This window comes from Lynx rufus, unplaced genomic scaffold (genome assembly GCF_022079265.1).
Source record: "Lynx rufus isolate CCGP_SWC_20201006 ecotype Redwood Valley unplaced genomic scaffold, mLynRuf1.p SCAF_7, whole genome shotgun sequence".
Classification (NCBI taxonomy): Eukaryota; Metazoa; Chordata; class Mammalia; order Carnivora; family Felidae; genus Lynx; species Lynx rufus.
The window spans coordinates 78,518,159-78,543,235 of record NW_025814889.1 but is presented as its reverse complement, the minus strand read 5'-3'; the positions used below and the strand labels follow the sequence as shown (position 1 = coordinate 78,543,235).

The 25,077-nt window shown below is 57.5% G+C and overlaps 1 protein-coding gene across 4 annotated transcripts; it reads right to left on the bottom strand.

Moving 5' to 3' along the window:
- Nucleotides 1-673: 673 nt before the first annotated feature.
- NR4A1 (nuclear receptor subfamily 4 group A member 1) lies at nt 674-15,922 on the bottom strand. Of its 4 annotated transcripts, none has more exons than XM_047066951.1 (7): nt 15,858-15,922; nt 4,806-5,683; nt 3,825-3,954; nt 3,387-3,538; nt 2,844-3,046; nt 2,579-2,757; nt 674-1,499 (listed from the first exon to the last, which is right to left on the bottom strand). In XM_047066951.1, the coding sequence occupies exons 2-7, from the start codon at nt 5,679-5,681 to the stop codon at nt 1,243-1,245; spliced, it is 1,797 nt and encodes a 598-aa protein (XP_046922907.1). In that variant the 5' UTR covers nt 5,682-5,683; nt 15,858-15,922; the 3' UTR covers nt 674-1,242. The 4 variants fall into 4 exon arrangements, with proteins under 4 accessions (XP_046922907.1, XP_046922906.1, XP_046922908.1 ...); XM_047066950.1 differs by lacking the exon at nt 15,858-15,922 and adding an exon at nt 10,246-10,311; XM_047066952.1 differs by lacking the exon at nt 15,858-15,922 and adding an exon at nt 9,421-9,565.
- Between the last annotated feature and the right edge of the window lie 9,155 nt (nt 15,923-25,077).

Sequence of the window (25,077 nt, the reverse complement as noted above, 5' to 3'; positions counted from 1 at the left end):
TTTAAAAACTTAAAAAAAAAAAAAAAGCTCCTAGGAATCTTCATTTTAGGCCAGCTCTAAGCAACTGATGAGCTTGGGAGTTGGGAGGACCTCACAGGGGCACTTGGGCACAGATAGGAACCCTCTTCTTACCAAGAGGGCAAGGGCCACCAGCAACCTGGTTCTTCTTGCTAGGGCACTAGGCTGGGTCGGAGAAATGTCAAAAACGCAGAGGGGAAACAACATCTTGTACTCACAACGGCTAACGGCATCCCAGGCTGCCCTGTACCCAGCCCCCCACCCACGCTCCTGTAGCCCCAGCAGCAACATGAGGTTGGCTCTGCCCCTCATCCTGTTTTACACACATAGAAGCCAAATCAGAGACCACGCCCCGGGTGAGGAACTGACAGCCAGAGCCGTGCTCCCTCCCCTCAGCCAGTCAGACTCCACCACAGGCCCCCTCCACATGGGCTCATCACAGGCTTTCCACACCTCCCAAACCAGTCTGAGTGCTTTGTGTCACCATCCCAAGAAGCAGGTGCCATCATTATCTGTGTCTTACAAAAGAGTAAACTGAGGCCTGTTAGCTCAGGTGGATAACGTCCGAGATTTATACAGTCACTTCTGTCTCTTAAGTAATTACAGGGCACGTGTGGTGTCGGGGAGGACGTCAGAGAGACAGACGGGGTCCCAGTTTCAGCTACATGTCTATTTTTTATTCAATATATTAAATATATTAATCAGAAAAGTCACATACTATAAATCCAGGAAAATACACAAATATAAATGTCAGAATCTGTCATTTGTCTTCTTCCTAGAGTAAGTTTCTGTACATGTGGAAAAGAGGGCGAGGAGAGAGAGCAGGTGCAAGGAGGCGGGAAAGGGCTCGCCCAGGCTGGTGGGGGCCGCCGCTCCCTCCCGAACCCCCTCTCCCAACGCAGCCTCTTCCTTCCTGTATTTACAGCAGCATTCGGCTTATTTACAGCACAGCGGTGTGTGTTAAAAACGGTTTATCTTACAAAAACATGAAGGCCGGGGCTGGGCTAGGGGGTAAGACAAATAGTAGGGGTCACCCCCGTGAGTGCATCCCCCTCCCCCAGGGCGTCAGCTCCCTGCCAACCACCCAGAGCGAGTGGGGAGGCTGGCCAGTCTGCAGCTCAAGGCCAGGCCAGGGTGGGGGTGCTCCGAGGGTCCGTGGGCTAAAGGCACGTGGGGTGGCGTAGGAGGGTGCACGCACGGTGCACGCGTGTTCCTGGGCTGGGGTCAGAAGGGCAGCGTGTCCATAAAGATCTTGTCGACGATAGGTGGAGGGGGCACCAGGTCCTCCAGCTTGAGGTAGAAGATGCGTTGCAGGCCCTGGGTGCACAGGGTCCGAAGCTCGGGCAGCTTGCCCAGCAGGCGTGACAGGCAGCTGGCTGGCTGGGGCTCACCCGCCACGGCCGAGACGTGCTCCTTCAGGCAGCTGGCAATGCGGTTCTGAAGTTCCTCCACCCGCCGGGGCTCCTGCAGCCCGTGCCGGTCTGCGAGGAAGGCGAAGGCTTAGGGATTAGCTGTCCATCCAAGGTGCAGAGCCCTGCCCCGAGCCCCAGCCTCCCCCACTTGCCCCCTGCTCTAGACCTGTCGCCACTGACCATCCCCCACACTCTGCTGGCACCTTGCAAAAGCAAGTTCACGCGCGAGCCCCATTGGAAGTCTAGTGGTAGCCTCAGGAATACTCATTATCCTCATCTTCCAAATGACAAACTGAGGCCCAGAGAGGTTAAATGACTTGCCCAAGGTCACAAAAACGAAATAAAACCCTAACCGGATTTTCAGACGAGGCCAGTAGCTTTTTTTGCTCCCCCCCCTCCCCCCGCCAGACGGTTCCAAAAAGCCCTGGAATTGAGCACTACGTTTTAGAGGCCACCTCCAGGGAAAGCTGGTTTCAAAACCACCACCCCTTCAGCCCAAAGTGCCTTGGATTCTGTCCTATATGGCTGGGCCCCCTGTGAAATTTAAGCGCAAAGGGGGAGGGGGGCAGACTGGTGCTTTAAAAAGTAAGAAGAGAGATCTGAAGACCTCCACATTTAACTCCAAAACATCCATCCCGAATAACCATACTCACACAAAGTAGACAACAAGCACACTTAATCTATGCTGACAGAAACCAGGGTAGTAGTTACCCTCAGGGGAGCAGATGACCACAGGAGACCCAAGACCCCTTGGGTAGTGACCACGTCTGCTTCCTGATCTAGGTAACGTTTACGTGAGTGTGCTTGGTGCGTGAAAGTATGTCATTTGCGTGCCTTCCTGCACGTGACATCATTCAGGAAGATTTTAAAAACAAACCAGAACCCTAGGCCATACACGATGACCTACACGAGTCTGCATCTTGGGTAGCACGGGATTAGTTCACAGACTGCCCTGGGCTCTGCCTCGGGCACAGCGGGGCCCGAACCCCGGCTCTGCCGCCCACCAGCTGGGTCACTCTGAGCAAATGCTTGCCCCTCTCTGCATCTAGGTCCCCTCACTTCACCATGGGGGGCCCACCAAGTGCCAGATGCCAGCCCACCCAGGGCCAGGCCCTCAAGCCCACCCCAGCTCCCCGCTGGCCACTCACCCGTGATGAGGACGAGTGCAGAGAGGCAGGCGAAGGCAGGGACGTCGACCACCAAGCCGTGCAGGGACCGAGAGAAGGCCAGGATGCTGTCGATCCAGTCGCCAAAGCCAGGGGCGCACTGGAGCCGGTGCAGCACCAGGCCTGAGCAGAAGATGAGTTTCCCCTCGGCAGGCTTGGACCTGGTGGGCAGGGACGCAGACGTTGGTCAGGGGGCGCTTGAGGACAGGGCAGCAGAGAAGGAGCTGAGGGGGCAACGGCAACTCACCGGTAGGCCAGGCGGAGGATGAAGAGTTCCAGGAAGGCTGACTCCAGCAGCAGGTCCTGGTCGCCCGGGGACAGCTCAGCAAAGCCGGGGATCTTCTCGGCCCACTTGCGGATAACCTCCAGGGAACTCGAAAGCAGGTCATAGAACTGCTGCACATCCCCAGCATCTTCCTTCCCAAAGTGGGGCAGCACCAGCTCCTGGAACTGAGGGTGGTCCGGTGGGGTCAGCACCCCACGAAGGGCCCCGCACTGGGGCCACAACCACACACGGCCATGTCACGCACTCGGATGACGGCCAGATCCCGGGGGCGAGGGAGGAACTGCGATTCTGCCCGTGGTCCTACTCGCCAATCCTCCCATGTTAACCCAGGGCTGAGGCTGCTGGAAGGAGCACATTTTTTTCTAATTGGCCGCCCACCCGAGGGGGTACATTTTTCCATCTGGTCAGCCCAAAAGGGGCTCCTCTTTTTTCAGTACGTCCAACTGGGGAGGGGCCTTATGCGGTGTTCACAAAGCCACTGAATGTGGAGTGGGCGGGGCTCACCTTGGAGTAATCCAGTTTGGCCGTGCTGGGCCCCGAGTCCAGGTGCGCCCTGACCAGGGAGGTGAGGAGATTGGCAGGAGAGGCATCTGGGGGCTGCTTGGGCTTTGAAGGGAGCCGCCCCCGCCGTCCCTTCAGGCTGTCTGTCCGGACAACTGCAGAGAAACGGGGAGGGCTGAGGAAGGGAGGAAGGGGTCCAGGGAAGGGACTCTCAGCCCAAGCTGTGCATGTCATGCTGGGAAGTACCCTGGAGTCTAAGGACCTAGAGCCCCTGAGACCCTACAGAGAGCACCCCTCCATGAGGCAGGCAGGTGGACCCGAGGTGCAGTGGAGATAAGCCATCTGTGGGGGCCCACCAGGACAGATGTCTGGGGACACTCTGTCTGCCCCACCCCACTCAGGCCTGCCTCTCTCTCCCACAAGCCCATCCCAGCCACCCACCTTCCTTCACCATGCCTACGGCCAGGCACTTCTGGAAGCGGCAGAACTGGCAGCGGTTTCGCCGCCTCTTGTCCACAGGGCAGTCCTTGTTAGCCAGGCAGATGTACTTGGCGTTTTTCTGCACTGTGCGCTGGATGGGGGGGCAACACGGAACAGGCTGTCAGAGCCGGGCGGGGTGAAGGGGGGGGGGAGACCAGGGGAGGGGACCGTCCAGATCCTGCTGCCATCACAGACAAAAGCACTCTCTGTTCACAGCTATTTTTCTAACATTTGGGTGGCAGGGGAGGGAGAGATGGCAGGGGGGGTGGGGGGGTGAGAGGAAGAAGAAAATCTTGGGGACACTGGGAGAGGTTTTTGCCTAAGGAGGGAGACCCCCTCCCCCCCCAGGACACAAGATTAGGGGCCAGGGGTTTGGGGCTCCCAGGTAGCCCAGGTACCTGTACATGTAAATGTGCCTCCCTGGGGCAGACAAGAGAGAGTGGAGGAGGGATGGGGGGGTGGGGACGGGAAGCTGAGCAGGCACCCAGAGCTGGGACAAACACACAGCCTGTTCCCCAGTCCGCCCCCAGCCCTCAAGCATCAAGCCCTCTTCCCAGATCCTTTTATCTCACGCCAGGAACATGAGTGCCTGGGGCCCCCGTCCCACTAAGACCTTGAGTTGGGAGAGGACAGGCAGAGGAAACCAGAGGCTGGCCATTAGTACATGCCCTCCTGGGGGCACCCCTGCAGCCTGCACCCTCGCCCATATCTCACCGTCCCTTCACCCCTCCGCAGGCAGCCCCAATGGTGCACGAAGGTCCCAGCCCCCGGCCATCTGTGGGTCCCCAGGAGGGCGGCCCACCTGCAGATCAGACCCCTTCCTGAAGGGCAGGATGGGTTGGGAAGAGAACCCCACGGAGGCTACCGCACAGAGCCTACTGGGAAGAGAGACCAGCCTCGCCCGCTTCCCATAAAAAGCTGCACCCAGGGGCAGCCCAGTACCTTGAAGAAGCCCTTGCAGCCCTCGCAGGTGCGGACACCATAATGCTGGCACGAAGCATTGTCCCCACACACGGCACAGCGGCCCTCGCTTCCACCTGGAGCCCCGCTCCGGGCCTTGGCAGAGGGCACAGGTACATCCAGCATCCCTGGGCCATCCAGGTGTGGAGAAGTGGGCGCCAGGCCTGGGAAAGCCGCCGACATGGAATAACTCTCTCTCTCCCCCAGCTGGCAGGGGGCCTGTGTGGGGAATAGCTTCAAGGGGCTTTGGACAAGGCTGGGGCTGGGGCCGGCGGGGGGGCTGAAGGAAAAGAAGGCCGGTGGCTGGGGGTGCCCAGAAGCCTTGGGCAGCTGCTCTGTCCATGCCCGCAGGCCTTCATACGTCTGGCTGGGTGAGAAGGGGCCGAATGAGCCGTCCCAGGGAGACAGCTGGGGTGGCTGGAAGCTGGGCGTGGACGGTGACGGTGCTGAGCAGGGGCTGCCATAGTAGTCGGAGCCACTGGAGGACAGGGTCTCATCCAGGGGGGCGCTCAACGGGCCAGGATAGCAGCCGTACACCTGGAAGTCCTCAAACTTGAAAGAAGCAGAGGCAGGGGAGGTGGCCGAGGATGAGGATGTGGAGGAGGCCGAAGAGGAGGCCGAGGAACATGGCTGGGCTGTTCCCGGCAGCTGGTAGAGGAAGGTGTCAAACTCCCCTGTGTAGCCATCCATGAAGGTGCTGAAGCTAGGCAGGGCAGTGGGGGCGGTGGGGGCTGCCTCAGGGCTGGCCAGGTCCATGGTGGGCTTGCTGAGCTCGGGGGTCAGGGGGTCGCTTGCCAGGTGGTCACGGGATCCTGGGCTCGGTGCTGGTGTCCCATATTGGGCTTGGATACAGGGCATCTCTGAAGAGGGGGGAGACCAAGATTGAGGAGGTGAGAGTCAGTGAAGGAAGTCTGAAGCCTGACCTCTAAATAAGTGTAGGTCTCTAAGCAGCCAGGTGGCAGGAATCCCGGCCAGACACAGGACACTGAGGCGCTGGCACCATGGGCCACCACAGAACCCAGGAATCCTGGTCCCCGGCTGGAGTACCATCTCAACCCCCATGTCACAAAGTCCCCGGGCAGTGGCCCAGCAAGAGTGGGCTCAGTTGGAAAGCCAGCCACACCCCAGGCAGCCTGGGAACCCTAGGGAAGGCACCCAGCCAGCATTTCTCTGCTGGAACAGGGGGAGGCTGTGTTCCTCCAGCCCCCTGCCCTCCCGCATCGGGTAAGGCATGGGTGGGGGCTGGGAGAAGGGTGGGGAGGAGAGGCAGACAGGCAAAGCCTTACTTAGCCCATTCTCTGGGTGCAGAGATGTTGTTTCCCTAACCTGGCACTTCTGGGAATATTCCCAGGCACGGCCCAGCCTTTGCAAAACCCCCTCTCCTCCTCCCCGCACAGTGCCTGGGAAGGACATCCTCAAAATGGAAGAGGAGCTAGGAATGAAGGCCCAGCTGCCTAAGAAAGAGGCCTGAGCAGCCATGAGCCCGTCCCCCATCCCTGCCCCCACCCTACACATTGAACAAAGGCTGCAGCTCCCACGCGCACCCCAGTCCTGCCATCTGGGGATGGGCGCCCGCTCTGCGCTGCCTGGGATGCTCTCAAAAGCATAAAGGAAGGGAGCCCAGACCTCCTCACCCAGTTCCCCACTCCCTGGGGGATCAAGTAACCGGGCTCCAGACCTTTAAAGGCCAAATGCTAGCGGGAGGCCCAGTGGGGATAGGAGGGAGGAGAGAACAGCCCCCCTGGACTTCCAGGAGAAGGGACAGTTCCTAAGAAGAATTTTTCTGCTATCCCCAAAGCATTTCCCCTTGTTATTTTTATAAGAGAACACTCGGAGCCCAGCAGACTTGAGGTGGCTTTACAAGGAAGAGAAGGAGGCTGTCGGCGGGCAGAGGGAAGACAGTCCGTCCTTGCCTGAGTCCCTCAACTAAGGGATGTCTATGCCCTGACGAACCCAGGAGCTCAGGCAAAGAGGGCTACACCCTCACTCCTGAGAAGCCTGAAGGAGCAGAGATGGCACCACGTAGGGGGAATCTGTAAGTTTGCAGACTAACACAGAGAAGGCTCTGGGGCGGTCTGCCACCCCACATCCATGCCTGGGGTCTGCACAGCTCCGGCCCACCCAGTTAGGGTGGGTACGAAAGCAAACTGGAACAGAGAGTGCCACAATCAAGGAAACAGTGAGGGGGGCAAAGGCTGGCACCACTTCCTGGCCAAGAGCCCAGGGGGTCCTCTGGTTATAGCCTTTCCCCCCACCTCCATGGGCCCTGGACAGGGCAGCTCCACCCCTGGCCTGTCACTACCACAGCCAGCCCTGGCACCAAAGCCCCTTGGAGCTCTGGCACCGCCCACCCAGCGGTGCGCATCCACATGCACATATAGCACCTGCAGGATATAAGGGTGGCCACGTCTCCCTGCACTAAGACGGTCTAGGTAGGGATGGGTTTAGGGTGGCAGCCACACGGGGCTGGGCGTTCCAGCCTTATTCAAATCCTGTTTCTCCACCTGGACGTCCCACATCCGGATCAACCCCCACCAACCTATAACCCCCCCCCCCTTTGTGCAGGTACTTAACTACACCAGATATGGACCTACATCTAGCTTCAGGGGGGAGGCGGGGAAGCAGTCCCACAGGGAGGAGGAAGAGGCGGGGTTGAAGGAGGGAGCAGGGAGAATCCGGCTTCAGGCAGGTCCTGGCAACAATGTGGTTTGCACCTGTTATGCTGAACAAGCTACAGGCTGCACCCTACCTGTATGATCCAACAGGGACTGGGGGAGGGGGGTACAGATGTGATCAGCATGTGAGGCTAGGACGGTGAGTAGGGGGGATATCCTTCAGGTACCACACCAGAGATTCCAACGTTAGCAACTCCCACACAGGATCCCCAAGGACCAATGTTTCCACATCTCCCCCCCCACCCCCCCCCGCGCTCTCACACACACACACACACACACACACACACACACACACACACACGCTCCAAGCTACAGCTAAAACAATCTTCCCTGTACTTCCAGAGATCCTGCCCCTAGGAAGACTCGTTTAGTCCAACACAAGCAGTACCCCTCCGCAGTTCAGCCACCAATCCTGGCCATTTCCTTCAGCAATCCAGAAGTCTCCTGACACAGTTCAGGCAGCAACTTCGGGCTGGGGACCCTGGCAAACTAAGCCATGGCCTCTACAGTGTTAAGAAAACAACTAAGGGAATAGGGAAGGAGGCGAACAAGCGGGAGGAAGAAGACCCTTTTAGAAATCCAATCCTGACAGGAGTTGGATGGATCCCAGCAGTTAAAACTCTGCGTATCTTTTCCTCTACTGTACTGAGACTCCATCAGCACCCCAGTCCAGGGCGCACTTTGCCACTGGGACACCCTGGAGGCTGAACTACAGCCAGCCTCCTACTAAACAAGTCCCCACTCCTGGCCCCGACTCTAACCCCCTGCGGTTTCCACCTTCCACCTTGCACGGACACTCCCCCCCCCAACCCCCACCCCCACCCCCGGCCCAGCAGACTGAAGTCCGACCCGGGTCCTCATCCCATTCCAACCGGCCCCCTCCCACGTCAGAGTTGCACCCTACACCCGCCCTCCTGCATACTGACCCTACAACATCCTTTCTGCCCGCGCGTACGCCCATCTCCTTCAAGCAACACCTCTAATAACCAAAGCAGAGAGAGCTGCTGAGATGCACGCTCCTCGCGGGGGCACCTACCCGGCTGGCTCCTGCTCCCCCTGCCCGGGACCGGCACCCCGAGTCGCAGTCTGGTCCCTCGTGCGCTCCCGCGGTCCTGCACACTCCCCCAAGTTCCGCAGTCTCTGCCACTGGGGCTCCCCGGCCCGGCCCGACCCTCCTCTTAAGTGCTCCGTGACGCACGGAGAGGGGCGGGGGCGCCACTGACGCACGCGGCCCGGCGAGCTATGGCCATACAAGGGCGCGGGGGGCGGCGCGGTTCCGGCGGGAGGCGGCCAGGGGGAGGCGCGGGACGGGGAGCCCGAGGGGGCGGGGCGAGAGGGGGCCTGGAATGTCTGCGCGCGTGACGCACGCGGGGTTCCATTGACGCAGGGAGCGCGGATTGTTTGATCTATAAATAGCCCCCTCGCGCCCGCCGGGCCGGCTAAAAATAGCTGCTCGCGGACTCCCGAGGCTCCCCCCGCCGGACCCAGGACCCGGCCCGGGTCCCCTAGGTCCGAAATAACCGGCCCAGAGGGCCAGAGCCCGAGAAGGGGGCGCTCTAGAGCCTCAGCCGCAGGGCTTTCCCGGACTAGGCTGTCCTCAGCCTCCGGCTGCCCCGGGGAGCCACGGCCGCGCCCGCTCCCTCCGGCTCCCTCCACACCCGGCTCCGCCTTTGCACTCTCCCAGCCTTTCCTGGAGGCCTGAGGCGGGGTGGGGGTGGGGGGGCACCCACTGCCGCAACTGGGCTGCTGGAGCAGGCAACTAAGGGACCCACCCCGGGCAACCTGCGCCCCCCACTGAAGCCCAAGGCACAGCCAAGTGCACTTGACCCGTCTTCCCCAGCAGGGTCGACGGCCGAGAGTTTGGCCCAGGGACATCAGAGCCCACCGCTTCTTTCCGCCCCCTACTCTCCCATGCAAAGTACCTCCCAAGGGCAGGGGTTCGCCAGGCCCAAGATGGGCTGATAGGCTCCGCTCCACACGCTGAACTTGATTTCTCACCAGTTCCCTTCCCAGTCCCTTGCAGAGTGGGTGCACTATAGTTGGGAAATTACCGAATTTCAGAACCGGGTGGAGCCTGAGAAATCTTGTCAAATTTGTGGCGACTCTTCCCCATTTTATAAATAAACAAGCTCAGAGAAATAATGGCACTTGCTCAAGGTCACACAGCGAGGTGGTGACACACTGGGGTGGAACCCGGGACCTCTGATAGCATCTCTAGGGGATTTTTCCACGACCTCCCCTGTCCATGACTCCCACCTCACCTCCAGCACCTGTGGAGAGAGCAGCTCTGACCTGCCCCACGGAGCAGGAAGGGACTGCCAGGGCTGTATCTGGACACAGACCACGCTGCAGCCACCGGAGACTTCTCTGGTCTGGCTGTCACCCTTCCACCCCCATTCTACCCCAGACCTGGGGAGGCCTGCACCTGCTAGGTCAGAGAGAGGGGAAGTAGGCCTAACGTTTACAAGGAGGAGAAATGCCCCCACCAACACTTGGGTCCCAGCCAGCCAGCCAGCCCCCTTCTCCCCTGTAAGTCAGTTTGAAGGGTTTCTGCTAACACTTTCACTGCGCCTTAGCCTTAGCCTGCTGGGGCAGCCCAACTCTCACCTCATCTGGTCATCCTATAGCACTTCCCCTACCCTTGAGCCACTTCCTGTTCCTCACCTCCCATCTCGGATTTCCCACGCCCTTGTCCCCTGCCCCCACTTCTGCCCACTCAAAGGTCCTGCCAGCATTTCAAACTTTACCCGTTGCAGACGGAGCTCGTCGTCGCTGTACTCCGGGCCCACCACCCCATCTCTGCTCCTGATGCCCCACATGCAACTTCTCATTTTTTCTTGAAATTCTATTTTGGGACATCTCTTGGATCCCCTGTTTCTACTCCAACCACACGCAGCCCAGCCTCACTGGTGCATGAAGACAGCAGACCAGCTGAGTGAGGCCAGTGACCTCTGCTTCTCCTTGCCCACACCCAATAAGGAAACTGCCCCTTAACCAGCTTGTCTCCTCTTCCCAAATCCTCCTGCTCACCAGTGGAGTAGTCTTCATGCAACACGGATCTCATTCAGTGATCCGGTCACAACATGCCGTAGCTCCCCCACCTCAGCATATAATCTCAATGTGGACCAGTCTTCAGAGAGCTCTGGTTTTCCCCAAACCATCTTCCAGAGACCCTTCAAGGCCACCCGGGTGAAGGTGAAGCGTGGGTAGAGTAATGCAAGGGGACCCATACAAGATCCCCATCCCACCTCAAGCCAAAGTTTTGTGTTCCTTTGCGTTGGGCTCTTGCATAGGATTTGCTTGGAAAAAAGAGATTCCACAGGAAAAAGGTGGGGGGGGGTACTTTAAAACTGCTAATATAATTCACATCCTCCCGTTTTACAGATTAGGACCCAAGAGTTCCCAGAGGAGCTGCACCTTGCTCAGAAGTGCACGGCAAGTTTGGGTTGGTGAAGCCAGTCCCAGGCACATCAAGGGCTGGCTTGCCACCTAGCCTGTCACCCCAACTTGGAATGCCTCCCTCCACCCCAACAGGGCCTTCCTCAAAAACTAAAAACAATTTGGGGCACCTGGGAAGCTCAGTCAGTTGAGCGACTGGTTTTGGCTCAGGTCATGATCTCGTCGTTTGTGAGTCTGAGCCCCACATCGGGTTCTGTACTAACAGCTCAGAGCCTGGAGTCTGCTTCAGATTCTGTGTCTCCCTCTCTCTGCCTCTCCCATGCTCGTGCTCTGTCTCTGTCTCTCAATAATAAGTAAACGTTAAAAAAAAATTAAAAAAAACAATTTTAATGTTAGCAAAAGATGATTAGCCAAGTCAATGTTCACGCTAATACACCTAAACAGGTGTATTAGCTGCAGCTTGACCAATCTGTGCTCAAGCCCAGCCTTACCAGTCCTCTGCAAGCTGAGCCAACCTTGAGCCCTAGCACCTCCCTGTCCTCCCCACCACTTTCCATTTGTGAAACGCAACACAGACCCATCCCTACCCTGGCGGGGGTAGGGATCAGTCCACCCAGGAGTCTCAGGGAACTGAGTGTGGTGAGGAGCTGCCCCAGGCCCTGGACTACACCTCCAAATCTCATCACTTAGCCTCCAGATGTGTGCCTGCAGCCCAGGCCCCACTTCCCCAGGGCCCCAATAATGGAGGGGAAGACAACCGCAGCCGCCATTTGGCCACGCATGTGGAGGCAAGGATGCCAGGGGGTCTGAATCTACTATGCACTGAAAGTAAGTAAATAAGGAGAAAAAGGCAGAGTCCCTCTGTGGGAACACAGCCAGGGCCACCCATTCAGGCACCCATGTGGAGCATCAAGCTTAAGGCACAGGGGAGAGGGAAGAGGGGCTTGGGGACCCCAGACCTTATCCCTGCTGGCCAGAGGCCCTCCAGGGAGGGTATCCTGGGGCTCTGAGGAGGGTAGAATCTAAGGTGGAACTCTGGGGAAAGGCATACTTCATGCAGACTTTGGGAGGCCTAGAGCATAAGCTGGTCCCAGGCTCCCAAGGGATCCCCAAATCCAGTCCCCAAGAGCAAGGTCAGAGTGAGCAGCCCCTTATGGGAGAAGGGGTGGGATGGGAGGGGGAGGGGTAACGATGAAGGAGGTAATGACGGGAGAGATATCCAAAACTACAGGTGAGGACCAGAAGGTAAAGCAGGACCACGATAACAACACAGGAAGCGCAGGGAGAGAAGAGGTCATGTTGGGAATGAGACAACAGTCCGCACGGGGCTCCCACAGCATGGCCTGGCTCAGCCCACCAATCTGCCCTCCATTACCCACCACCACCACTCTCCACTGCTCCCATAAAGGACCTCGGGCTAAACTTCCCACCACTCAGTGGGCATAGTGCCCCTCTTCCTCCCTTCTGCTCTGATCCTACTCGTCCCCCAAGACTTCTGGCCATTGCTCTCCCCCTGCCTGACTCTTAATGCTAAGCACCTTCTCATAGGTCGAGGGAGTCATGGGGAGTACCAACCAAGGGTCCGACCTCGGTCCACAGCACTTCACGTGGATTCCTCCACTAAACCCTCCACTCAACCGTCCAGGTTTAGAATTGTGACCCAAATTTTATAAACGAGGAAATGGAAGTTGGGGGGGGCAAGACTCAAATGCAAGTCCAGGAACTCCCAGTTTGGGGCTGGACCCACTGCCTTTGACTCTGAACTGCGAAGACTGTGGCTTTGGACCTTGATTGTTCTAAGTACACCACAGAACCAGGTGCACACACACACACACACACACACACACACACACACACAGCCTGTAAACTGAAAACAGCAGTTCCTATGGGCGGGGGGGGCGGGTGTCTTTGGTGGGACTGGATGAAGTCCGGCTCCCAATCTCACAACAATCACACAGGTCTGTTTGCTGTGGAAAAGTCATCAAACTACATACTCTCAAGGTTTCACACCCATGATTTGTGCACTTTTCTGCATGTACATTTTCAAAAACAAAAAGTTTATTTTAAAAATAACCACCCCTACTCAGTCGGTTGAGCGTCCGACTTCGGCTCAGGTCATGATCTTGCGGTTTGTGGGTTCGAGCCCTGCGTCGGGCTCTGCGCTGACAGCTGGGAGCCTAGAGCCTGCTTCGGATTCTGTGTCTCCTTCTCTCTCTGCCCCTCCCCTACTCATGCTCTGTCTCTCTCTCTGTCTCTCTCTCTCTCTCAAAAATAAATAAATGTAAAAAAAAACATTTTTTTTTAAATAACCACCCCTAAATGGGAAAGACTTATTTATTCACAGGGACACAAATGCCGATGCAATTTACCGAGTACACGTTCATTCAAGTGTGTGTTACTGAAATCAGAGAAACAGTGGCTGCTTCTCACTATATATTGGTTCTACCGACTACTCAGGGCACTGCTACAGTTAGAAGAGGTTACAATGTCTAGCATTAGAAAGGGATCTTCACACAGTGTGTTTTCTGTCCACCCAGCAGGTTTTCTGAAACACTCACTAGGCCCTGGCCCCTCCTAGTCAAATCTTATGGGGCCTGGGGACTTATGTGCTGACTCACCCCCTCCTTCACCTGTGTGTGAACATGAGGGGAAGGCCCTGTCTCCCTGACCTTGGCAGGGGGTAGCCTTCATGCATCTTTAATAGTAACAGGCCCCAAACGGGCAGCCGATGTCCACCATCGTTCATCGGCCAGGAAGGTTGGTGTCAGTTTGGGTAAACAGGGATGGAAAAAGTAGAAGTATACAGCCCCTTTCCCACACTGCCCCCCACCCCCAGCCTTGGGCTGCGCCACCCCTCCCCACCCCCCAGCAGAGGGCAGGAGCTTGCCCTACTTTCTTCAAGACCATCACCACCCACATACCTCCACACCCTTCCCGAGTGGTGGGCAGAGGGAGTGAGCTTTGCCTCCTCTCGCTGAGAAGTGGCCACGAGAGCTTCCCCTCCTCAGCCCCAGGACCTACTGCCAGCCCTGACCTAGCCACTTCCTTTTCCTGCCTTGGCAATGGGTAGGGGGATTTGTGCCGTGGGCACAGAAGCAGTGCCTGCTGCCCCGGGGGGCTTCTGGGAACTGGGGGGTGCAGGGTGAGGCCCTGGCGTCTGGTCTCCTGGCCCTTACCCAGGCCCTGCCACGACCACGCATGTTGTTACCTCTGAACAGAGCCCGCAAGGATGTGAGCAGGTAAGCCACGGTCTGCCACCTCTCACCCCAGCCCCCAGCAGGGACAAAAGATGGAGGGACTCTCAGAGGCATCTGTGACCAGGAGCCAGCAAGCCCGGTGTCTCACCTGGGGCCAGTCCCTCGCCCTCTCCAAGAGTGTTCCTCATCTGCCCAGTGTAGACAACATCACACTCTGGGGCCATGAGAACTCAGTTCATTAGGGGAAGGGAGAAGCACAACAGTCAAATGGAGCACTGCCTGAGGGCCTAGACTCTAGGAACCTGCAGTAGGATCCTGGGGCGGGGGGGGGGGGGGGCAGAGAAAGGAGATATAAGGGTCTTCAGCTGAACTGGGGAGCCAGCACCCCCTTCTTCAAGAATTAGAGAACAGTAACCCCATCCACACCTCTCCCCCTCCACAGCTGAGTGAAAGGAAATGAGAGTGTGCCCAGAGATGGGGCTCCACCTAGCACCGGGAAGATTTCAGACTCTGAATGCAGCAAGTGCTCAATCAATACTCTGGAGAAAAGCTTGTGAGGTAAGGAGGTCAGGCCTCTCTCCACAGAGGCTATCTTTAGTCCAGTGACTTCTCGACCCTCACCTCCTTCTCAGGCTAGGAGGAATTAACATACAGCACAAAAAAAGAAGATCAGACTTTGGGAAGAAGAGCCAGACAGTGCTGGAAAAACGCAGACGAGATCGTGGAGTGCCTTCGGGAAAGGTCGGCCCACGCCTCATCTGCGCCCTCCCCAAGCCTCCTTCCGTGCCCCTCAGTCTGCTCAGCTCCTGGCCAGCTCCTCTCCTCCACCCTTGGAGGGGCTCCCACCAACTTGCAGAACATCACCACCACCCACCAAATTCTCGTGCCCCTGCCCAAGGTCTCCACCCAGCCTCCTTGGGCAAAATTTCAAATTCCAAAATAAAAACCCTCTGATAACGAGCCCCAGCCGGAAAGACTGATGCATTTTCCTATTGTTAAAGTATTTTTAGTCGCAGGCTCTGGATTCATTTAGAGACTCACGTTCAGAAAGGAGGGGGGGGGGATTCTTTTTTTTTTTTTTTTTTTTTTGAGAACTGAGAAGGAAGGCCCAAGAGCCTCCCACGTAAGGAGCTGCCACTTCTTCCAGGCCGGGCTGCAGCCCCTGGCCCGGGGCCCGGGGAGCGTGTTTGTGGCAAGATGGTTGGTGCAGTTGCCAGACCTCGTTCCAGCCGTGCTTCGCAGGCACCAAGACCAGCTGGGAGGCCAAGAAAGGAGAGCAGGGCAGGGGCTGAGGGCTCAAGGAAGCCGAGCCCCCCCCCCCCCGCCCCCGTCCCAACCAGTTGTGGCAGGGAGGTGGGGACCCTACTCAGGGACCGATGCCAAGGCTCCCCGATGGACACCTAGCTCATTCCAGCGTCCCTCCCCAGCCCGAGCAGACCAGTACCTCACCCAGGCTGGGTCAACAGGAGAGGAGGACTGAGATCGTGCTGGAAGTCTCCAAGGAAGGAGAGAGACAGAAGCAGCACCTGTCTATTTCCACACCTCCCAGTGCCGGGTCACAGCGTGCTCCCAAGTACAGCTCCCACCACCATCCAACTCAGGTCAAGCTTTACTCTTACTCCTCGGGAAGGCCTGCCACCCTTGCTTCCTCCTTCACACCCCTCCTCTCAGGGCCGAAGAAACCGCAGTGTAGATCGTCACAATGGAAAGAGACCCAAACAGCCCAGCTCCCGTGCCTCAGTTTCCCCATCCCTACGACTCACCAGCTATCTCTTCACGATCTGCTTAGACTCTCAGAGGTCCTGGACAACTGCACCAGGCGAGAATCCTGGGGTTGGTTAGGGGCTCTTCCTGGCGGCCTCAGGGAGCCCTGCGGGAAGAGACGGGACTGCCCAGTCAGCCCGGCCTGCCCGGCCAAGGCTATGCACCAGCTGAGCGGACTTAGGACGTGAAGCTGTCTCCAAGCCAGCTTGTCCTCCTCTGTTTATATAGCCGAAACCAGAGCCGGCCTCTGGGGACAGAGGGAGCTGCCTCGGGGCCCTCTTGGCTGAAGCCTGACTTTGGCCCAGGTCAGCAAGAGCCCAAAATAGTCAGCTGACGGGAGCCCCGGCGTGAGCGTGACCCTGGGCCCATGCCCGGGCCTGGCAGACAGGTGCCCACGTCACAAGACCAGCGGCTCTAGCACTCATGGGGCCCCGGCTGGCAGCCCCTCAGGGTGGCCCTGGCATTGTATAAGGCATGGGGGTTCCACCCAGTCACCACCCAGTCACCACCATCACCCCGACAACAAGGTGAACACGAGGAATTCTGCCCATGGGGGCCGCTCTGTACCCACGGGAAGGCCAGGCGCTCAGGAGGCGGTCTGAGCTGATGGTAGAGGTGGGGGCCGGGTTGGGGGAAGCCATCTGGCCCGCTGCTGTCATCATCACTCACGTGCCTCCCCGGTCCAGATCCCTGGCTGACCAGGGACACCTGCCTCTCCCACTTACAGTAATTCCTCTCCCTGCCCCCAGCCCAAGGTTGGTGGCACAGAGCCTGCGGCCAGTAGACGGCCAGGTGCACACCCAGCTCAGCCTCTGGAACAGGAGGCCCTGCTTCCTAGGGCTTCCCCTCCTTCCACCCAGGCTCAGGCCGGACACCTCCTCCTCCCCTGTTGCAGCCACCTCTGTGGGACTCCCTGTGCCCTGAACACCAACTCCACATGAGGCAACAGTGTTTGGGGGGTTGGGGGAGATATGAAACCAGCTCCTACTTCATCCAGGGATCCCTCAAGGCCTGAAGGGGGCTGTGGCCTGGAGATAGCCCCCTGTTCTGGGGAAGGAAGAAGGGCATCACAGATCCCTGGCCGGGGTGCCAGGCTGAATTTCAGCTCTCCCAAGTAAACATGGTAACCAGGCCCATGGTGCCCTTGGCCCTATCCTATTATCTGAGATCCCCAGGGAAAGGCCTGGTGGAAATTTCATTCCCACACTCCATTCTTCACCCCTGGATCTGCTTGTACCTTCTCCAGAAGTGTCCTCAGACAAGGGAAGTAGGTCCTCCACCAGCCAACTAGACCTCTGGGCTCGCCCAGACTCCAGGGACCTTGATTCTAAGTTTGGCTCTATATGCCCTCACTATAGGATCTTGAAAAGTCGCTTCTCGCCTCCGTGACTCTGTTTCTTCATCCATAAGGGGAGGAGGTGAACTAGATGGCCTAGAATCCCTCTGGCCATGGCCACAAGTCTGAGATTTTCCCCCTTGGGGATGCTGTGTGAATAGCGGAGGGCCTGTCCTTGACCTTTGCCAGTAAGATCTTCCCCATTCATAGAAGCACCTTCCCATACCAGACCCCACAGGCCTGCCATACAGGCCTGCCATAGTAGGAAGGGTGTGGTCATCCCCTTTTGCGGGGGAGATGATCCCAGGCTTCCCTTTGTGCATTCCAGTGTGCATGCCCTAGAAACAAGCCAGCTTCCCATCCCCCATGCCTGCCCCACCCCCCATGCTCCTGGTCTGGCCTTGAGCTGGCCAATCCCACCCCATCAGCTTCCTGGAACCAGAACGTGTTGCCTTGGCAACGGCGGCCATCTACCCACATCCCTGCCCCTCTCCTCCCACACCAGCCCATGCCCCCCAGGCCCGGAGCCCTGCAGCCTATCCCGCTGAAAAAGCTAGGCTTCCCCCTTCCCCACCCCCACATTGCCCCCATCACTGAAGAAATCAGATCTCCCCAAGCAGAGCAGAACCTCACCCGCCACCTCTGCAGGGCTTCCCCCTCCATCCCCCAAACCACATCCACTTAGGGCAGCTCCACACCCACCTCTGTCCCCCAAACCTCACCTGCTCGAAGGCCCCAGGGGTGTACAAAGGACAACAGTAGAGCACTTACCAATCTGGATGAACCAACAGACCTCAGACAACACTCAACCATCCCTTGTGCCTTCAGGCCCTGGCAGGCGGAGCTGGGATGCCTGAGAGGGGCCAGGGCTGGCCTCTGTCCATGGTGGAAGCCTACGGAGGGAGAGTCCGTGTGAGTGAGGAATAACCAGCCAGCAGGGACACTCCCTGGAGGCAGCACAGCCAGGAAACACAGGAGTGGGAATAGAGGCAGGACCCGGGCCGTGAGAGCTGACAAGCCAGCCCAAGGATTTTCCTGGGCTGGGCATCAGAACCTGGGGGCACACACCCTAGGCAAACAGCTCTTGGGGATGTGAGGTGTGACCAGGAACAGCTGACATTGTGTGGGACATCTCAGGACCATGGGGACACATGCCAGCACCCAGCCCCTCAGCCTCATGCCTCACTCCTGGATTGGGGTGGGGGGTGGCTTTAGTCCAGCACTCAGCCCTGATGTGCACAAAAGGGCACTTCGTAGGCAGAGAAAAGAGAGCTATTGTGAGGATAGAGTAAAATAACCTCTCTCTCCTTAAGGGGCTCCAACTTGGCCCCCAAAGCCTCAGACAACCCCACAGGGCAGGGGCTCCATCACTCCATCTCCAGGCAGCCAGCCTTCCAACCAGAGCAGTGGGGACTCCCAGGAAATATTCTGTGAAGGCACTCCAGTCCCCAGACAGGAAGGCCCAGCCTGGAGCAAAGAGGTTAAGGGCCCAGATGCCAGATCCCAGATGCCTGTGTTCAAATCATGGCTCTATCACTTATGATCTTGGGCAGGTTACATAACCTCTCTGTGCCTCCTGTTCTTCAACTGTGAGGACGACACTCCGTAGTTGTCTCTGATATTAACAACCACAAGGCTATCACGGAGCTTAAAACGAGTTCATACGTGTACAGGACATAGAACAATGCTGGATACGTATACACATGTATGTGCTATCACTGTCGGGAAAAATCAAACGAGGACGAATCAAAGCCAGCCCCAGACTCTGCTTCCTACTCCAAGCCACTTCTGGGCACCTGGCCTCCACGTCCAGAGCCAACTGTGAGTACCACCCTTCCAGCCTCTTTAAGCTCTCGCCTTCCCCCTCACTGGTGCCAAAGCCTCCTTCAACCAGGATACCCCAGACCCCACTTCTTTTTCCGCCCTAATTCAGCTTTCTCCTCTCTCAACTGAGTCCCAGAGTGAGAGTAGGACCAGGTGCTTCAGGCCAAGATGAGGTCTGGGAGAAAGGAAGTAAATGTCTCCATGATGGGAGGTGGAGGGAGTAAGGAGGAGGAGGGCCCAGAGGGTGGGCAATGGGCTTCCTGGCCTTCCTGACCTCTGCCCCAGGGTCCACGGGCTAAAAGGAGCTACTCTGGACCATGGTACTCAGATTCTCCTCTTACAGAGCTACTAGAACTCCCATGTTCCTGTGGGTAATGGAGACCAGGCTGCAGGAAAGAGAGGGGGGCAGTCTAGAAATCTGGAGGGCTTCCAACCCCATACTGAAAGCAAAATCGGGCTTAAAATCAGGCAGTGAGCCACGAGCCACAGAAGGTCCAAGAAGGAGCAAACTAACATCTCTGGACCCCAGGAGGTTCCTCTGGGGGAACAGATCAAAGTCCATTACACTCAACACAGAGCAGAGGGCAAACCTCTGAGTATGCCATAGGACTGGGCAGGTGCAGAGAAGAGAGGGATGTCCCCTTAAGGGAGTGGGAGCATCAGGCCACACCGCAGGACCCAGCCCTTGCTCCCCCTCCTTGCTGTGCTCTAAGCACCTGGGCTTTCTTTTCCCCATCAGGGCCTTTGCACTGGCTGCCTCCTCTTCCAGGAAAGTCACTGCCCCGGTATGTCTGCCCCTTGTCACCAGTCAGGTTTCCAGTCCCATTCCATCTCCTTGGAGAGCCTCCACCCCCACCCCCACCGCATTAACCTGTTCGTATTATCACCATAGGGCTAATGCTGTTCATCTGTTCACGTGTCTGTCTCGATCGCCGCAGTCTGCAGTCTCCAAAACAGAGCTCAGCACTAGTAGGTACTCGGTAAGTATTTGTGGAATGCAGGAGAAAAGGACTCACACAGGCCTGCACCAGAGCTGGGCTGGGAGAACGGGCCAGCTAGCTTGGAAGGAGGTGAGAACACTGTCGCTAAGGAACTGTCCTTTCCACTTGAGGGCGGATCCAAAGTCTGAGGGCTCTTCCCAATGCTGAGCTACAACCTGGACTCCAAGAGCCCCAGCCCTGGATCCCAGCTCTGCCCGGGCCCATCCAAAACCTCCTTCTCCTCCTTCCTATCAAGTATTTCAGTCTGCTAACTAAACTCCTCCTTGCCCCCAGGACACGGCTGACACACCAAGCCATGCATTGGCCAAGTCCCCACCCAGAAATGGGCACATTGCTCATTATCAACAAGAACAATGGCAGACAATATTTACCGAACACCATGTGCTAGATATATCACTAAGCCTTTTACATGCATTTTCTCACTTCAGCCTCCTCACTACGAGGTGGAGATTATTGTAGGGAACATTTTACCAGTGGAGAAACTAAGGCACAGAAATGTCAAGTAACTTGCCAAAGGTCACACAGCTAGGAAGTGGCAAAACTGGGATTAGAAAGAATCCAGGGAGCCCAACCAGCGAGCCCAGGGCCAGGCATCCGTCTTCCCGCCTTGGGATTACTCTGGTGGGTAGAGAGAGGCCTTAGATTGCACAAAGCAGTTTGGCAGCCAACATCGGAAAGCAAGTGAGAAGCTCCCGGCCCTGGGTTGCTGGGCCTCGGAGCCAGGTGCTAGGCCTGAACCCCTGAGCTCATTTTTTTCACTCCAGCACAGGCCCCAACATTTATAATCAGTCCTGTTCATCTTGTCAGTCTTGGGCCATCCTTCAGCCTGGCTGCCATCATTCCGAATCTTGATTTTATCTTGCTGTACACTTGTCATTCCCCTGGGCCCTGGGGCTTTCCAGTCAGCCGGCTCCCCTTTTAAGTCTCCATCCCTCGCTGATCTAAACATTCACTTGAAGTGGGTGTCGGACCACTGCTGTAGCCGCCACTGGAGGCCCTGCCCGGGCTGTTATCAGCCCCCTAATCGATCGGCACCCTTTGGGCACAACGGTTGCTTAGCCACCTACCTCTGCCCAGTCTTCCTTCCCCCCCCCCCCCCCCCCCGGCATGCCCGGAACGCTAACCCCCCAACCAAATGAAGCCTCCACCGTAAACCATTGTAAATGTCACTTCTGCACCACTTCTAATCCCAGGTCCTGGCGCCTGACTCGAGGAGACCCTCTCCGGCCTCGATTTCTTCACTCGGTCCCACAAAGGGGCCGCCCCGGGCATTTCTGGTCCCGGTCCCTCCCTTCCCGAACTCCTGGAACCCATTCCCCACAGCCAGGGGCGGGGAGGGGGGGGGATTGGAAGGAATTTCTCCGGCCCGGCCATCTCCAGCGCCCCTCACGGGCCAAACCCCACCCTTGGCGGGCCAGGGAGAAAAAGCGTTGGCCGCCGCACTCGGGTGGGGGTGGGGGGGCTGAGTCTGGGTCAGCAGGTTCCGCAGGGAATCCAGTCCCTCCCCGCCCCACACTCCCACGATCCCCAGCAGGACTCCCAGCGTGGCTCCCAGGCCACTCCACCGCATAGGCGGAGACCCCATTCTCCCCAGGCAGCTCCCGGAGACCCCCTCACCGCTCCCCACCCGGGCCCCCCTCACCTGGCCGGTCGAGCTCTGCTCGCCTCTGCACCCCCGCCTTCCGGGGTCGCGCACCGGCCAGCGGGGAGCTGCTCCGCACCACAAGGCGCAGGGGCGCCCATGCCTGGAGGCCGGGGGGTCGCGGGCGCCGCGCGGGGCCCCCTACCAGTTCCGCCGCCGCCGCTGCGAGCTCCTGCAGCCACGCGGCCGCGGCTCCGCGCCCCCCACCCCGGGAAGCCCCCCGCCCCGCAGTTCCGGCCGCGGCCGCGCCCCCCGCCCCCGCAGCCCGCGGCCGCCAGCGCAGCCTTCCCGGCCCCGGGCGCGCCTCCCCCGGTGGGCGGGCGGGGACCGTGACGCGCGCCCACTGACGTCTCCGGAATCCCGGCGGCGGCGGCCGACGCAGCCTCATCAATGGGGCTAAAAATAGCGGCGCCCGGAATAGCCGTGAGCGCCCCGCCCCGCGCCCCCGCCCCCCCCCCAACTCGCCGCACACCCAGTTACATAATCCGCCTCGCTGTGGCTGGGGTGGGGGAGCCGTTTTGCAGGTGAGGGTTCTGCGGCCTCGCTAACACCTTCCGAGGCAGCAAACCTGGAGCTGGGTTATAAATAAATTACCCAGGGGCTTCCCCGGTAACAGAGGTGGGAAAAGTGAGGCCCAGAGAGGCCCCGCGGCGGCCCAAAGTCACACAGCCATTAGGCTGGCTTAAGAGGTCAGGGCCCCCGCCCTCTGAACCTTGGGCACCCCCACCAGCATCGATTGGTTGGCCTGCATGCCACCCCAAGGGCAAGGAATCCGACTAGCAGGACGCCCCAGCTTCCACACGGGAGGGCAGTTTAGACAGAGAGGGAGAGCTTGGGAGGGTAAAATTTCTCCTGAAGAGAAGCGTTTCCAGAGGCGGTGGGAGTGCAAGGCCAAGGCTGGTGGTGGACTCACTGATCAGGCTGTCCCTGTACTACGGTGTGACAGAGGGCAAGTCACTTCACCTCTCTGAGCCTGGGTTTCCTTACCTATTAAATGAGGGTGATCATATTGTCCACCTTCTCTGGTTATCAGGAGACTGAGCAGCAGTGGAGAGGCCTTATACTTTCTTCTTACTCTCCTCTAGGAATCCGACTTCCCCCCAGTCCACTGGAGTGCTCCCTGCGGGAAGTACACGAAGGCTCACCTCAGTGGCCAGGAAGCCCTGAGTGGCCCACCCTCTTCTGGCCATAGTCTCCAGGTCTCCTCAGTAAGAACCTTCCTGGGGGTGGGAGTACTTGGAAGGTTTCTCTCTCACCCTGGACTGGGACATTCTTTGGAGATGGGAGAACTACCTTGTTCTGAACATATCCTTCTGCCCCAACAGCCCCCCACTTTTGGAGTGGCTGGTGCAGGGAAGCCAGGCCAACGCTGGAGCAGTGGGACTGGGGGGCTGACTGGGGGGTGTGGGGTGTGGGGTGTGTTATAATGTCTGTTCCTGTACTGCCAGGCAGGCGAAGCTCCTGGGGAGGAGCCATTAGGCGGGACCCAGTCCTGTGCTCTGCTACACCAGCCACCAGCGCCTGCTCATTTTTGGAGCCACCTTAAATTACAAGCATGCTATCATATCCCCAGCGCAGAGGCCAGGCCCCACGCAACAAAGAATCTCTTCTGCATTCAAAACTCTCCAAAAGAGGCCCCACACCCCCACTCAGCCCTCATTCCAGGGGCCACATTCTTGTCCCCACCGCCCTGCCCACCGGCAGAAATCCTTTTCTGGACCTGGTCCTTAACTGCTGCAACCCAGAAGCCCCTTTCTCTCCATCCTCATCATGATCCCAAGAATCACTGCTTTGTCTCAAAATCAAGGTTCTTCTCAGACCCTTTACATTCCTTTCCCAGATTCAACATGGAATCTGGTGGATGCAGAAATAAAGAAACCGAGACTTCAAAATGGCAAGGTGGGAGGGGGGGAAGGCTTGGGACTAGTTCCCCCTTCTCCTTCCTACCCCAGCAGCTCCTTCCAAATGGGCATTTTAAAGAAGCCACTACCCCCACCCTCTCTTTTTCTTTTTCCAGAAATCTAACTTTTGAAATACATTTTAAAAATATTTGCCTGTGTAGGAGAAATACATTTATTTGGACAGGAAAAATAAAAAAAATTAAAAAAAAGAAAGAAAGAAAAAGAAAAAGCTCAATTACCAGTTTTTCCATGAAGGCTTCCAGCCCACAGAGGTCTCTCCCTTCCATAAATACTTTAACACAACTTGGCTTTATATATCTTCTCCTGTTTTATAATCAAGTAAAACATATACTAAAATATGTAATGGCAAAACACACACACCTGTGTGGCTTATCATGGCAGCTTGAGGTGGGAGAAGGAACTTGGGTTCAAGAGGCCTGGGATTGACACTGGTCCCACCTGTGACCAACTGTGTGACTTCAAGGAAGTTACTCACCTGGACTGGGCTTCAGTTTCTTCATTTCTTCATTTGAAACAAGAAGATGAAAATGTACCCTTGTTGCGAAGAGTGTATCTTTGACGGTAGATACAAAGGATGTAGCAAGTAGGGGCCACCTGGGTGGCTCGGTCGGGTGTCCGACTTTGGCTCAGGTCATGATCTCACGGCTTATGACTTTGAGCCCCATGTCAGGCTCTGGGGCTCTGTGCTGACAGCTCTGAGCCTGCTTGGGATTCTGTGTCTCCCTCTCTCTGCCCCTCCCCTCCTCTCACTTGCTCACTCTCTCTCTCTCAAAAAAAAAAAAAAAAAAAAATGTAGCAAGTAGTCTGGCACATAGTAGCAGACCTGCTATTTCTATACAGGAGGCCTTAGCGGAAGGCAGGCCAGGGGACCCTATCTTGAATCTGCAGATGCAGACTACTGACCGTAGCTTTGCCGAGCTGGTATGTTTATTTGAGGGCTTGAAGAGCTGCACAGGTGACGGAGGCAATACCACCTTTCAGTGTCATTACAGATGTCCAGTAAATTCCGGCCCCCTTGTTGCCTCTTTGACCCAGCTGGCTCAGCTAGCAATGTCCAAGCCAGAGCCCGGGTCTTCTGACTCCCAGACCAGTGCTCTAGTTTCTACTCACCGTCTTGTTCCTTCATGCCTAGCCCCTCTTCTTTCTACACAAACTCCAGGAACACAAGCCCCTTTCGCAGATGGGAAAATTGACGAGAGAGAAGTTCAACCACTTGCATGGCTCAGGAGCTAGGACCAGAGGGGGGAAACAGGTGCTCTGGTCAGTTGCTGTGACACATTCTGGGAAATTCCTAAGGGAGAAGGACAAGATCTTGCTACAGAAAGTTGCTTCCTAGTCTGATGGGGAGGTAGAACACGAGAACAGTTATGAACACATTGCCAGGAGACCCAAAAGGTAGCCTCCAAGAGGTCTCCAGCCGACATTGGGGTGGGAATCCAGAAGGTTAATCTGAGAGGCCTCCCTTGAAGAAGAGAACATGGGGCACTGTGTGAA